This window comes from Puma concolor, chromosome A2 (genome assembly GCF_028749965.1).
Source record: "Puma concolor isolate L17-30 chromosome A2, mPumCon1.1.hap2, whole genome shotgun sequence".
Lineage (NCBI taxonomy): Eukaryota > Metazoa > Chordata > Mammalia > Carnivora > Felidae > Puma > Puma concolor.
The window spans coordinates 133,511,256-133,527,594 of record NC_141668.1 but is presented as its reverse complement, the minus strand read 5'-3'; the positions used below and the strand labels follow the sequence as shown (position 1 = coordinate 133,527,594).

Here is a 16,339-nt window from a genome sequence, read left to right as displayed (position 1 = left end):
TTCAGATCTGCCTCTTCCTAGAAGTCAAGTGCACAGTCTTGCCGCATACTGAAGCTCCGTAACATGTTTACGCAGATTTTGCTGGTGAATTCTTTTTTAAAAATTTTTTTTAATTTTTTAAAATATTTTTATTTATTTTTGAGACAGAGAGAGACAGAGCATGAGCAGGGGAGGGGCAGAGAGAGAGGGAGACACAGAACTGGAAGCAGGCTCCAGGCTCTGAGCTTTCAGCACAGAGCCTGACATGGGGCTCGAACTCACAGACCGTGAGATCACGACCTGAGCTGAAGTCGGATGCTAACCGACTAAGCCACCCAGGTGCGCCTGTTGGTGAATTCTTAAAAGCTACCTTGATGTTTATTGTTCATCCCTTTCAGATGCATGATCTTTTACCTAAATGGGAAAACACGTTCCAAACTTGTCCTCTTTTGGCCTCTTTGTGCGTGCCTCTTTTCCTATTTCTTACAGTGAAACTTCTACTTATCCTCTAAACCCAGTTCAAATGTTAACTTGTACTTGGAGTCCTCTGTGCTAACTTCAGATTAAAGTGATATTTTTAACAGATTCCCCAATTTTGAGGACAGAGACTGAGGTTTTTATACGCCCACAAAGCTAAACATAGGGTTCTCTCCGTGTATGGTATATTCTGAATCTCTGTCTTGCATAAACAAATACATGATTTTTAACTTTTGTTGTCTAATATGTATGCATAGATAGGCTGTAAGCACCCTCAAGGGAAAAACATGTCTCTGTGCCTTGACTAATGTCGATATTTGATGATGTGCATGCCGATGCTGTGTCAACTGTGTCATGGACAGGAACAAAGATGGACTTCTTCCCCTGTCATGTTGTATCCAAAGTACCCACCAGTCAGTATAGGAATCTGTTACAAAGAAATAGGGATGAACCTACCAGGGTCTCCAAGAGGATTTTGACGTGAGCTGGATAATCCTAAAAGCAAAGAAGTTAAAAAGAATGATTCACCTGGGTATCCATTGTTTGCTGTTGTTATTTTGCTTTGTTTTTGCCTTTCCAAGATCCTTCCCCACCCCCGTTTTCTTTTTCAGGAAAGAGAACCCTATCTTTCAATGGAGGACCTGCATGTAGCTTGAGTAGAATGGCCTTGCCCACCCCGGCTCCGTGCACAGAAACATGGTAACCCTAGTTCTCCATTGGCTACCCGTAGCAGTTTGTTGTGGGATGGTTATGAGACTCAGCTTGTACCAATGAGGATGATCCCTCCAACTTGAGGTAAGCATGCCAGGAGTGAGGCTTGACTCCTCTCTTGTGAGGTGGAAAGATAATATTGCCTTGTGATTGACGGAAGCTCACTTCCCCGCCATGGGTAGGAAGTCTGAGAGTAAAGCCAAAACAAGGGTCAAATGGCTGAGAAAAGAAGGTAAAGACAGGACACTTAATTCATCATTTGGGTCCATTGATTTCCTTATTCCTGAAGCTTGTCTACTCCTGGATATCCTAGATAAGTGAGTGTCCAAATTCCTTTTACCTAAGCTAGTTGAATTTGTATGCCCTATAATGGAGAGAGACTCAGAAAATTACATAGAAGGTTTAATTAATTTTAAATATTTCTTCTGACTCTATTTTCTTCCCATCTCTTTTTAGAGGATGTATGGTGATGAAATTCTCTAAATTTAATTGTTTAGTCTCTGCTTTCTAACTCCCAAAATGTTCACAGAATGGAAATGTTTAATTTTGTGAAGGTATGCCAAAAATGATCTACAAAAATGGCTTAAAATTGGAGGCTGGATCGTATGCTAAAATGACTGGTTAGAAATCAAAAAACTGAAATGTGGATTCTGCTGACCTGGTCTTTTATCAGTTTTATTCAATTTACGTCGGTGAGAAGAGGGAGACAGGAACTTATCTATATTGACTACCTACTCAATTCCACTGTCTCATGGAATTTATTCCTTTCATGTAAACATCGTTATCCCGATTTGAAAACTTTTTAAAAATCCAAATGACTCTCAGAGTTCCAGTCTTGCCCAGTGTGCCCTGGCTGGTTAGTTTAATAGATGTAAGATTAGAATCCATTTGGGTATGACTTCTAAACCATCCTTCTCCACCATCTGTAATGCCATAAAATTAGGATGGTTACTGACTGTTCTCTCTTCTCAAAGCACATTTCCAACTTTTAGTCCACTGTCTTGACATTTATGGCTTCGTATTATTGTTTTGGGGAAAGCGGTCATTTTGGGGGTGAAGTATATTGATACAGAAAGAGCATGAGATTTGAGTTTGAACACGTGAATTCCAGTCCTGTGATTTTTCCACTAAAAAGCGCCATGATTATGTGACTCAAGCTTTCCATATCTTAGTTTCCTCTTCCATCAAGGAAAAGATAAGGGCCAATTATCTCTCAAGTCTATGTCGGCCCCCTTTTACAGGTAAATGTTTCTCCAGAAGGCTGTATATCTTGTGTTAGAGACTGGACCACCCTAGTGGTCCATCTGTTAGAGATTGGACCATCGTAGTGTTATGATGATATGCTAGATGTAGTGCTGTCTTGTTCGACTCGGTATTTCCCAACAGTGAGCCAGTACATAGCAAATTAAGATGATCAATAATTATTGTTGAATAAATATATGAGGGAATGAAGTCTTTTAACTTTAGTATACAGAATACTATGCTATATTTTGATTTCTTTTTTTCCAATTGACCAAGAGGATTTGAAACGCTTCCAATTTACCGGGTGAGAGGTCCAAATAGGTGAGTGATAGATTCGAGTATTACGATGTTCTATACATGAACAGAGATTTTTAAAGAGGGCTTTCTTTTCACTCAAAGCTCAACATAAGCAAAGAGCTAACTCAAAATTTTAAAATAAAAGATGTACTTTAAAGTGTAAAACGGTCATTTTAGGTGGCCATTGTAACTCAGCTTTTAAGTCTTGGTAACCCAGCCATCCTGGTGAACCTTCTGTGTGAATGAAGCCTTCCTTAGTCGGCTTTTCCTATATTATTTCATCCTGGGAAAGAAAAGCAGTAGTTAAGCCAGAAGCAAGAAGGATACCAGAAAAAGGAGTCTGTGGCCAAAGCAACAGAATTACTTTTTTTTTTTTATTCTTTCACTTGTGTTCATGAAGGAGAAGGAAGAAACATAATTTTTTTGTCTTTGTTTAGACATTGAACAATACAAATCACAAGAACATATATTTTTGACATACTATTTTTTTGGTGTTCTTTGGAATTTGGACCCTAATTAAAAAATATGTGTTTCCTAGCCCTTCTTTCTGTGAAAATCCTTGGCAATATAAACAGATGCACTGGTTGGCTTTTAATTCTGACACCAGACTGTCTGAAATAATAGCTCTAAGAAAGTGTGAATTCTTTTATTCCTCCAGCTTTAATTATAAGTACTTAATTTGTTTGTCTTTCCATTGCTGACTGTCATGCCAATCTGGTTTATCTTTCATCTGGCTAAACATGGTGCACCTTAGAAGCCCTTCATTTTGAAAAGTTGATTCTGCCTGGGAAGATGGAAACAAGCTAAAAGGTGGAGTTATTTTCATCCTCCAGGGCACCCCCCTGTAATTTAACAATTAAGATATTAAGTGGTGTTCTAAAAATTTCAGTAATCTAGGCCTGAAAGATGACAGAATTAGGATCTTGATAAGTAGTGTGGAAACACTGAATATTTCTCGTTAAAGTTTGAAAAATGAGCCAAGTTAATAGCTTACTAACTCATCTTGACCTTTCACAGCCAAAGATGTTCTTCACTTTTTTGTGTGTCCACTGTTCTTTATGCTTCGAAACCAATTTGCTGTCACAACGTTTTTAGCCATGGGACTGTGAAGGTATTGCCTTCTGTATTTAGTTGAGGTGCCACATGATACATTAATGGAAACAAGTCATCAGTTGCTGGGAGTGGGGATAGTTTGGAAACAGTGCTCAGTCTGATATTCCTGAATATTGTCGTGTTCCACTTTTCCAGTGGAGAGATGTGTTTTTGTTTTCTAAAGGCAAAAATAAAATCCAGGAAAAGCAAATCACTGCTGGAACTCATGACAAACATAATGGAGACAGTCTCAGCCTCGCCTTCCAGTTGGTTTCTTTCCAAGTCTTTCTCTGTATATGCGTTTACATTTTGAGATACTTTCCCCAATTATGTAGGAGCCTAATACCAGAGATGTTTCTATCCCCTTTGTAAATAAGAGGGGAAGAATGATTATGATTAAAATGTAATGAGCTTTATATAAGGAACTGCAAAGCCCTTTATTTTTATGATTTCAGTCCTCATAACAATCCTAGAAGTAATTGTTACTATTCCTATCCTCGTTTCAGAGATGAGGAAACTGAGATTTAGTGTGGCTGACTAACCAAAACTCACAGAGCCAGACAGCTGTGGTAGCAGGATTTGAACCCAGGAGAGGTTGGGGTATTGAGTCATGTCCCTCCTGCCGCTAGACATTAAGATACCTAATGCTTTACCCACATGGCCCATTTCTTCCTTCTTAAAAATGATTAACATGGGGAACGTGTACCCATTTTACAGATGGAAAAACCGAAACTTTGCCCGAGTCAGTTACCCAAGCTCACTCAGTTCATAAGCCGTGGCGATGGGCCTAGAATTGAGGTTTGCCTGATTCCAATAACCCTGGGCTCAAAACCTTCCTTCTAAACTGCATAATAACATTTGTTTAGGGCTTTAGAGTTTATTACCTAAATCTAGTAGATAGCACACACACACAAACCTTCCGTGTGCAATGACTTCATAAAGTAAGATGCCAGTAAGACTTGAGATACAGGTAAGAGCCAATGATGTATATTGCTGTTTTTGACATTTTTATAACAGTGAGGAAAAAGCGTCTTGTGGGATATGCATCTCCTTTATACTCCTGAATAGAGTGTAACATCTCTTCGGGAATGGAGGGAAAAATACCAGGGGACGCTCTCTGGGTCTTTTTGCATAAATGCAGCCAACTATTCTGTCCATTTTTTAAACCTTTTTCCCCCGTAAGCAGAAAATTTGTTTAGGTGGAATTATATTTTTGAGAATATGAAATTTCAGTATCCCCTGGGTTCCATGACCATGCTTTGGGGCAATAACTTGGACACCAATGACAGCTTCTAAGTTGTTTCCTGTTTTTCTTGGTCCCATTGCAATCCTTGCCAAAGCTTCCCTCCTTCGCTGCTGCTTCATTAGTAATGCAAAATGAAATTCATTGTGCCCATTATATCTGTTAAATGGTTTCCATTTTAACTTGAGAAAAATGTATTGACGTTCATGTGTTTGGCATGGAAAATGTGTATATCTATCGAAGATAGCAACTTGTCTGTTGGAATTACAGTGCATTATGTATAATGCTGCTTTTAGCTGTGCATGTACATTTCCTGGAATCTTATTGTGTCAGAGCTTGGAAAGTTTACACAAGCATTGGTAATCTAATTTTTGTCTGGTGGGTGGCTGTGGAAATATGGAGTATTTGAAAAAGCAAATGTCTTGGCCATCTGTGCCAGGGAGTGGTTTGGTGACAGGAGTGTCTGGTCAGGTGGGGTAAAAAAGCATCCATCAGAAATAAAGGTTTTAAAAACATTGCTCCAGACCTCACCTAAATATTAATTTCCCCAGGAGCAGAAAGCTATAACAGTTATCGTGACACGGTTTCTAGCACGTTTCTGGTTATTATTTTTAGGAATCCTAATTGTAAGGTTGAGGAATCTGTTTTATCTTTCTCCTGCCTCTTAATGATAATCCTTCCCTAGACCGCATTGCTTCCTCTGTCTTTTGTCTTCTGCAGACATGAGTCTTTGGCTCATGAGCATCTTGTTAAGGTCTGTTGAGGATTAGGGACTGTGACACAATTTTCTTGCTGAGTCTTTTTATGGGGGATTTTTCAGTTGGTTTGTCTTGGAGGTCTTTGAAATGTCTTCTATCAGGCAATGATTTTCATTTTTCTTTGTTCTGCTCAAAATTGGGGTTGCATTTTGCTCAACTGTTCCTGGGGTCTAGGTAATGAATTGTATTATTTAATAGGCAAGTGTGAAATTCTTTGTGCGGCGGCTCTCCTGCTCTGTGCCTTCTCAGAGTTGCTTAAATCCTACTCACCGCACTGCTGCTGAACTGTGATGTAGTTTTGTTTTTTAGCTTTAAGTACATTTCAGTCATCCATCGAGAAAGCAGGGTTTCTTAACTTCAGCACTATTGTCATTTGGGGCAGGATCATTCTGGGTTGTGGGGGACCGCCCTGTGCAGGGTGGGCTCTGTAGCAGCGTCCCTGGCCTCCACCCCCCAGATGCCTGTAGCACCTTCCCCCAATGCCTCCATGTGTTCCTAATGTCCCCTGTGGGGGGGTGTGAAATCACCCCACTTGAGAATCACTGATCTAAAGCAAGGTTGAAAGACAAGGCTGGCGTGATGTAAAGGATTTTCCATAAAAAGCACTGAACTCAAGCAACGCAATGACAATGCCGAGAGAGCTTTGTATCTTGGAGGATATTTGGAGGAACTGTATCACACATCCCTGGAGAAAATACTGTAATAATTGTCTATAGTTTCTTAGACTGAGTAACAGAGGAGGTAAGGGTCACCTTTTAACTGCTTTGCTTCTGATCTGCTAATTATCTCCTCACCCTGTGATGCCTTTTATCTCCCCTCTAAGCAACTTGACTCACATAGGGAAGATTCTAATTCTTCTCAGATTTTCCACCTTAACTACTTTTCTACCCTAACCTCTCTGCTCTTCCGTCCCCCTCCCTGGTTTTCTTTGGTGCAAACGGGAACATGGTGCCCATTTATTTCTTTAATCCACTTTACCACCTAATAATACACCTCTTCGGAGGACGAATTTTAACAAGATGCTTTCTCCTCTGTGATGCACTCCGGTAGAGAATTCATGTTTACCACGAGGAGTAACCTCTGTTCCCCCTGAAAAGCTGGATGCCACTCACCACTGCAGTGGAGACTTACGCATTTAACTCTTGTTTCAGTTTTTCTCAGTGCCTCCTAGAGTGTTGCCTCTGTTGTACTTTAATGGCAGTCTTATGGGCCTCTCCAAAGGGCATCTATTTGCCACTGAAATTGCGATGAAGATAACACGCAAACGGATGAAGTAGTCACACTCATCTGATAATCGTACTGAGATTATTCTTTAGTTTTTTAAATGCTGTGAAAGCGGTGGAGGTATGCTAACAAGTCTATTTGATCAATATATGGGATATAACAAGACAAGATTGACTGATGGATAAAATGGAACTGACACAAACAGGCTGGCAGCCAGCTGTAAGTCTCTTTAGGGCAAATGCAATTAACTTAGAATAATAGACTCAAAGTTGATGGTTAGAAATGCATTTTTATTAACAATCACAGCCTGAATCATTATGCTCTTATGAATAAGATGCTACTTATATTTTGTGCATGTGTGTGCATGCATATATAAATACATATACATATGTCTCTGTACGTATATATCCATGCCTCTCACATTCCTATGTGCTCTGCTTACCATTTGGGTGGAAAAGTTGATTTTTAGAATAATGTACTTTAAAAAGGAAATTCATTCATAAATTGTCTCCAGGTCTATAAATTCTGAATATTCTCCCAAATTACATATATAAAAATCATGCTACTTATCTGGTGCTATTAGACATAAAGCCAGTGAGCCCTGGTCCCAGAACTGTTGGTCCTTTGGGGATTTGGAATTGCAATCAGGGATTTACAGATTTCATTTTGAAGAGGAGAAGTCATTACTAGAAACCTAAGCTCATTTCCTCTCCTTTAATAGCTATTTTAAATCATTCATTTAGAAAATACATTAACTATTTAGGGTACTTGCAATACGTTTCTCTTGGTATTAAGTCTGTATTTTTCTAAGAGTTTTTTTTTTTTTTTTGCTAAAATTATTTCAAAAGAAGAAGAGAATTAGAAAAAAAAGACCAAATGACATTTTAGTGATATAAAATTACTTTTGCATAACATTTTTCTCTCACGGCTTAAGAGGATGCAACTTAAAACTTTCACAACATTTTACAATATTATTAGCAAACTCGTTTAATACCATAGAGATGAAGAAAGGTGGGTGACCCTGAGAAAATTACAAACTGGACCTCAAATATGATTAAGAAATGCCATATGGCTGACAGCTTCTTCAAGTGAATTTATTAATAAATTAACTGGAAAACAGTTTTAATTTTGTACTAATACTTAATATTGATTTCAACCTTAACTAACAATTGAGTAATAAAAGGACAAAAGATGATAGTAAAGAAAAAGTAACTTTGATTTCCACAAAGAATTCTGAATATGGAGTCTTGCATAACACTGCAAACTGCTTTATATATATATTTTTTTCAAATGCAAAATAAAGCTCCCTGAGTTATGTAATTGCTATTCTTCAAAAGGACATCATGAAGGTTGACAATTTAAAATGTACTCTTCCTGTCACCATCCAATTTTTTTTAAATGTCTACTGCTGGTGTTAAAAACAATCTCCGCAGAAGAGGGCTGCCATTGCCAATTTAGGACACTGGCTTTGTTATTAGCGTAGGCATATTAGATCATCTCCTTGCTCCTCCTGTCTGCTTTGTTCTTCTGATATGGCAGGGAGCTGAAATTGACAACAGCCTACATTTATATAACAATAACTTGCATTGTTAAATATATATGTGTAGATAAAGACTTCTTTTATTCCCCAAAGATATCAAAGTTCACTACACACCGTGAAAAAACCCACAGAAATATGCAGATGCTTCTGGGGTAAACCATGGCAACTGTTTAAAAGCACAAAGCATTGACAGGCTTAGGATTCTGGAGTAGTTCATAGTCATTTTTAATTTTTGAAATTTTTACCCCTCTAGAAAATTTGTTTTCTTCAGGAAGAAGAAAAGGATAAAGGTCACGCTTTGTTACCTGTGTGACAAACCAGAAGCAGTTTAGGAAAGTAAGCAGGGAACATAGTTGTCTGAATCTGCATAGTTGAAAAACAGTGCTGTTGTAAACACAAGGGCAAGTAGGCTGCTTTGTATCACCGTGGGATCCATTGTTTCCGTTAAAACCACACACAGTAAACTGAGAGGGAAGAGCCTGATGACTGGATGGGCACCCCTAAATATAGGGTTATCAGATTTAACAAATAAAATTACAGGATGCTCAGTTAAATTTGAATTTCAGGCAAACAGTGCATAAGTTTTTGTAGAAGTATGTCCCATGCAGTATGTAGTACATACTTAATATTTTAAACATTTGCCTTATTTATATGAAATGTAAATTGAGCGAGGCGTTCTCTATTTAATCTGGCAAGCCTAACTATAAAAACAGGGCTTTGTGTACTCTTCAGAAAGTGTTTTATAATTGGGGTAAAGAAAGTTTTTAGAGAAAAAAATAGCCTTTTATCTTTTTGTTATTCTTAAACTCACCAACTTAAAATTTTGTAAAACTCTTCTCCTCCTTACAGAATAGTAATTCATAATATTAGATTCAGACATGACTTTGCTAAAAGCTGTGAGTATAGTTCCTGGAAAGAATACGTTTGAACAATATAAGGCTCAGGATATATCATAATAATTGCTGCATGCCTATCTGTCTCCTTGACTGCCCATAAAGGATAAACAATACTTTAAAATTTATTTTCCTGAGAACAAATTATGATCCCAAGCAGACGGTAGGAGCTCAATCCATATTGCTTCAATAAATTTATTCTCTGACCATTGAATTTATTTTCTCTCCTTTCTTCTAACCTTCTCTCCTTTTCCTCCTTTTCAGACTTAATGATAATTTTCTCTCTACATCTTAATTTCTATTTTGAGATATTCTTCAACATACACAGCGTGAAATGTCATACTGATACAGCAGTGAGGTCCAGGCAGTATTTCTCTGGCAGTATTTCTTACAAGGATGGGACTAGATTAGGTCTGGATGGTTAATGGTCATTCTCCTGGAGATGGGGAGAATTAGTGAGGTATGTTTTTAACCCCACCAGGAAAGGTGTATTATAGAAACATTAAACTTAAGATATTTAAGTATACTCTTGTGCACTTCATATCTATTCTTTATTGTGGAATGTATATTATCTATTATAGGAAGGAGTTAAGAATTTTCTCAGAGGACTTTAAGTATATAGAATTTTTATCTTAGGTACTGAACTTTGGAAGCATAGACCCAAGGTGCAACTCTGTTGTGTTAAAATTGTAACATTATATCTCTTTTAAAATTTTAAATTTTATGATGCTTTAATAGCAAACAGTAAGTCTTTTCATCCCTATCATCATTATTATTGATTTTGTTTTTATTGTAAACGTGCTATGGATATTTCCTAAAGAAATACAGTATAAAGTGAGAGAGGCGTACAGTAAGGGTAACAAGAAGCAGAGTGAGATAGATCCTTAAAGACAATTCAAGATTACAAACACACGGAATAGGATTATGGTTATCGGGAAAGCGGAAACCAGAGGTATTCATCAAGCACAAAAATAACATCAAATCTCTGGGTTGTTTTTTTTTTTTTTCAGTGTAAGTTTCTGGTGTGTGTGTGTGTGTGTGTGTGTGTGTGTGTGTGTGTGTGTGTTGCAGGGAAGCTTACTCTTTTTTTAAGATTAGCTTAGACATTACATTAATAAAGTTAAGATAATCAAACTAAAAGTCCAAAGAAGCCAATTAAACCCATCTTTTTATTACTTAAAGCCTAGGGAGAAGACTGATGGAGGAGATGGACTAACATTTATTAAGCATCTTCTATAGTCAGGCACTTTTTCCCCCAGATAATGGGAATTCTAAACCATCTCTCTGACCTCAGGACTCTTTGTTGTTGTTTTTTCAATTTTTAATTTTTACTTATTTTGTAAGTAATCTCTACATCCAATGTGGGGCTCAAACTCACAACTCCAAGATCAAGAGTCACATGCTCTAGCGACTAAGCCAGCCAGGTACCTCATGATCTCAGGACTCTTTGACTCATGGCCTAATGGGGAAGATATACAAGGAAGCAAATGATTGCAGCATATTGTAATGAAGTATGCTAAAGACATAGAATCTTAGGGGCGCCTGGGTGGCTTAGTCGGTTGAGCGCCCGACTTCAGCTCAGGTCACAATCTCGCGGTCCGTGAGTTCGAGCCCCGCGTCGGGCTCTGGGCTGATGGCTCAGAGCCTGGAGCCTGCTTCTCATTCTGTGTCTCCCTCTCTCTCTGCCCCTCCCCCGTTCATGCTGTGTCTCTCTCTGTCTCAAAAATAAATAAACGTTAAAAAAAATTTATAAAAGACAGAATCTTATACAGACATGGTCTGACACAGAATGTTATCAACCTTATAATGCAATTGCAAGAGTGTCTTCACTAGGGAGATAATGCTTGAATTTGGTTCAGAAAGAATTTATCAACTGGCCAAAAAAGTTACAAAAACCATTTTGTGTACCAGAGTTTTGACTTAGGAAGCAGCATCAAAAGGAGACAACTTGTTTCTCCTGGAAACAAGAGTAAGGTTCAGTGTAGTAAGAATTCCAGAAAACAGGACTCGAGAAAGAGGCATAACTCAGAACTTGCAGGTCTTGAGCGTCATAAAAAGGAGAATTTAAAGCAGGAAAATGGTCAAATTTAGAAAGGGAATCCTGGCAGCAGATTGGAAGGGACAAGATTAGGTTAGAAGAACAATGTTTAGGCTCTTACAATCAATAGTCCAGGCAAGAGGTAATGAAAGCTTAAGTGATGTGTCAGTTTGTAATTAGAGATGGGTAGGATGTAACAAATTCAAAAGTTAATGAATCAAAGTATTCAATAGCTGAACATTCTGGAGAGTGGTGATAAACCTGGCTAAAATAAAACAGGATTGTACTGAGTTGGGTGCCATTTGTGATATGTTTGCTGATGGTAACCTCTATGACTCAGATGAAAGAAAATCAAGAGAAAGAAAGTGAATTAACTTTTTGGATGATAAATCAACTTATAAGGAAATGGACTAGGTAGTTTTACATATATTATGCCAGGGGACAACATCACAGTCATGTTTTTTTTTCCCCCTGTGGAGTTTTATCCCATTTGGCTAAAGAAGAAACTGAATACCAGAAATGTTAAATGTACTGTTAGAAGTTCACATAGCTAGAAAATCATGGTATGGAGGTCCCTCTTCAAGCCCATCAAACCACAGAGTTCCTGATCTTCTCTGTAAAATGCATAGCCTCAGGTTGACTTCAGACTGCTGTGTGTGGTTAGATCAAATAGAACAAGGGTTTGGGGTGCCTGGGTGGCGCAGTCGGTTAAGCGTCCGACTTCAGCCAGGTCACGATCTTGTGGTCCGTGAGTTCGAGCCCCGCGTCAGGCTCTGGGCTGATGGCTCAGAGCCTGGAGCCTGTTTCCGATTCTCTGTCTCCCTCTCTCTCTGACCCTCCCCCGTTCATGCTCTGTCTCTCCCTGTCCCAAAAATAAATAAACGTTGAAAAAAAAAATTAAAAAAAAAAAAAAGACAAATAGAACAAGGGTTTAATTTACATCAGCCACACTTTAGGCAGGAAGTGGTTTCAAAAGCTTTGTGTCTTTGATATTTCCTACCCGGTTTGAAAGAACAGAACAGGTTTCATTCATTCACTCACTCAAGATTTATTGAAAGACTTCTTTCTTATTTTAGTCATAATTTGTTGCTACATCAGCCTTTCGTGTTTAAGGGAAGGAACTTATCATGTTGCCCAAGTATGAGCATTGGTTTAGATGCATTGTAGGAGACGACTACCAGATGCGACCATTGTTGTGACAACCATGTCCCAAAAGAAAAGGGGGAAGAAAATAATTAGGTTTCAATTTTTCCCTTTACATCTTTCTTTTTTGATTAATCACCCTATCCTCTCTCTCTTTCATGCCTGCCCCTGTAGGTCTAAGTGAATTAAAAAAAAAAAAAAAAGTATCACTGCAGGTGCCCCTGCTGTGAAAATGGAAAGAAATGTAATGTTTTTGGCCACCGGAAAGCTGCCAAGCCCAGAGTACCAGCACGATGAGAGTCATCCTCCGTTTATTTCCCCCTTTCCCTTTTTTGGATGTTGATGAGACACTAGTGTGGCATGAAGCCTGTTTGCTCCTTGCTGTATTTATTTTGTTAAGATTAGAGTTGCTAAGATACGGTAGTTATTTAAATTGTAACCACCGATGCCAGTGGTCATAAAATAAAGAACTAAAATTCCTTTATTTGCTAACTCTAATGAAAAACATTCCTGAGGGGGCTGGAGTGTTTTTCTGGCAAAAAAAAAAAAAAAAAAAAAAAAAAAAAGAACAGTACACCAAGTGGCTTATGTTATAGCACATAATTAGATCTACTAGTCCAGCTAATGTTGAACTATTTCATTTGAAAGTCAAGACAGAACTTCTGGCTTTGGTTTTTTTTCTTTTATTCTTAAATTATTGTTTTTAAACAAAGGGAATGATTAGGTTCTGCAAATTTTATGTCCCTTCTTCTATTTCGTTTTTTAAGCCAAGGGATTTTTCCCTCCAATTTGTTGCTGGTTAATTTCCTCTGTTCAATACATATTTTGAGCGATTTGAAGTTTTAGCACTTTCTTGCAACTTCTTCAGTTGGGTCTCTTAATTCTTCTCATCTTGTGTAGCTAATGCCCCAAATCTTTCTCATTTATTAATTCTGCTTAGTCCATGATGTATACATTCCTTGTAATTTTATTGAGGTCAGTGACAGTTTTCAGGTCATTGAAAAGAAGTCACAGCCTGTTTCAGGTTTTATTGTTATTGACAAGAAAACATTGTTTTTTCTTCATAATGAATCTTTGGAAAAAAAAACTCAAAATGTTTTCCAACCAAATTCAATCAATTCTGGGACATTCCTTCAACTTGGTGGTAAATATTTTCAACTAATACTTAAAAGCCATTAAACTATTTGGGTGGAAAAATAGTCTCTGAGCAGCCAGTTTGGCAAAGGTTTGTTCTGTGAATGTGTGCAATTTTAAATTACTGTATGTTTTGATTTCACAAAAATTTCCAGCTTCCCCACTACACTCCAAATACCAATATCCAGAGTTTCCACTGGCAATTCTTCGTTTGTCCTGGAAGCATCTTGCAGTTTGGGACCAAGAAAATACTGTGTTCCCTTTGGATTTATTGACATAAACATATGCATTTCTTCTTCAGCACGCAGTTCTTTGCAGAGGAAGCTAGGTTTAATGGGCCGACTGTCAAATAATAAGAAGGTTATATCAAAACTATATAGCATGTTTGGCTGAAAAAGTGATCTTCTGTAAAGTTTAATCTAGAGAAAGATAAACTAAAAAATAATGACCTGTCCCAATGTGGTTTGATTAAAAGTAATATTTGGTGAAATCACCATTTAAGCACCTTGCCGGAAAGACATAGAGACTATGCTGTGGTGCTATTGAATTGTATTCATTAGGCCAAACTTGTAATACCCAGGGGAGACTTATTCCACAACAACCTCATGGTTGATTGTGATTCCATTAGAGAAATTGCAAAAAGGTGGTTTCTGCCCACGTCTCTGGAGACCAAATGATTCCTCAGGCTCTGTGGTTATTGCTGTCTCAGGATTTTGAGAGGCCTGGGCTTTGGAGAGTGCCAGCTCTACGACCTGAGTTCTTAGAACTTAATGTCCAGGGGTGAAGTGATTCACCGGCAGTCTTCAGTCTTCCCAGCCAATGTTGATACAATGTTGATACACCTACTGTGTGCCAGGAACTGTTATCGGTTCTGTGGGTACAATAGTAAATAAGACAAACCCTCTTACTTGCCTTGCTAAGGGCGCCACCAGCATTTAATTTGATCTGACTCTGCATACTGAGGCCTGAGAATATAGACACATCAGGTCCTGTCTACTTTTATATAATAGTTGATATATTAGATTGATTGATTTCTCAAAACTTTTCACTCCCTCAAATAGCATTTTCTCTGCAGGCCCTTGCTCTGGCTTTTGTTGGGTGGAGTATACATCCCTGCTTCTGTTTGGAGAATTTAGTGTTGTCTCACCACTTGGCCAAGATGAAGACTATAATAAGAGCAGTGTACTTGCAAATAGGAGCTCCTACCTTTTGCATTGAGAATATCATGCCTAAATAGTTGTTGGTCCAAGGATGATGAGAGACCTGTGGAGCAGACCTGAACCCATTCTGTAACTTTGACCTGAGCCCTTCTGCACCCAGCCTAGATGAACCCAGCTGCAGCTGACTTCCATATCTTGGGGCACCTGGGTGACTCAATTGGTTGAGTGTCTGACTTTGGCTCAGGTCGTGATCCCTTGGTTAGTGCATTTGAGTCCCTTGTTGGGCTTTGCACTGATAGTGAAGAGCCTGCTTAGGATTCTCTGTCTCCCTCTCTCTCTGCCCCACCCCCACTCGAATTCTTTCTGCGAAAAATAAATAAACACTAAAAAATAAAAAAAAAAAAAATAAAAAGATACTGCATATCTTGCTTGCACCAGACATAAATTCTCTTTGTCATCTGCCCTTGAAATTTTTGGGTGGTTTGTTATGCAATATTATTATGACAATATCTGACTGATACAGTGGGCCCAGTTCTGGTTCCTTAATCAGTGTTTTCAAAACATCACATTCTGCATAGGTGAGAAGGAGCTGATCTAAAGGAAGACATCTCCATTGTTCTTGATGAAGTCTTTTGGCTCTATGCTAGCTTTGAGGATACCGTTTGACTTTAGCATATATAGGTTTGAAAAGCTTCAATAAACTATGCGTCATGTGTAATTGATCAGTGCCCAAAACTGTTACTTGGTGAAATAGAACAAAATACAATGTTTTTACAAACCTAAAATAATTTATGAAGTGGAGATACATAGTCTGGGTAGAACTCTTACCCAATATATCACATAGGCTTAACATATATATATCCCATGCTGTGATTTACCGCTGGGGTATGGTGGGGCATACCAGTGTTCCATAAACCTCTCGTGAATCGATACATGACCTTTTCTTAATGGGTTATGGGAGTGGGGGGCAAGTCTTGGCTGATAATATAAGCTATTATAATAATATCTTTCAAATGGATTATTAAGTTAAGTAGTTCACTTATGATAGGTTGGAGAGTAATAGGTTAGAAGTATGATTCAAGAGTTACAATCTCAAAAGTTAAGCAAAGCCAGGAAAAGAACATAAGTCAATAAAGTGGGCCAGGTAATAGGAGTGGGACATCCATGGTAAACTGGAGAACATGTGCCCCATTTGTAAGAGGTAGCCATTGGGCTCCAGCTGGTTTTGTCATACAGGCACTGTATTGCCTTTTGTTTATTCAAAAAAAAATTTTTTTTGGATACCCACTGTGTACCAGGAACTATTACAGATTCTGTGGATACGATAATAAATAAGACAAACAAAAATCTTCATGGAATTAATATCCTAGTTCATGAAATATACCATAAAAGAAGGTAAATATGTAAA

General features: G+C 38.1%; 1 protein-coding gene across 1 annotated transcript in view; it reads right to left on the bottom strand.

Annotated features, from left to right (window-relative positions):
* MDFIC2 (MyoD family inhibitor domain containing 2) overlaps positions 1-16,339 on the bottom strand; it is a 128,734-nt gene that overhangs the window by 46,843 nt on the left and 65,552 nt on the right. The window contains exon 5 of the mRNA XM_086682476.1: positions 913-951. Coding sequence (XP_086538602.1) covers positions 913-951 — 39 coding nt within the window. The remainder of the gene's footprint in view (positions 1-912; positions 952-16,339) is intronic.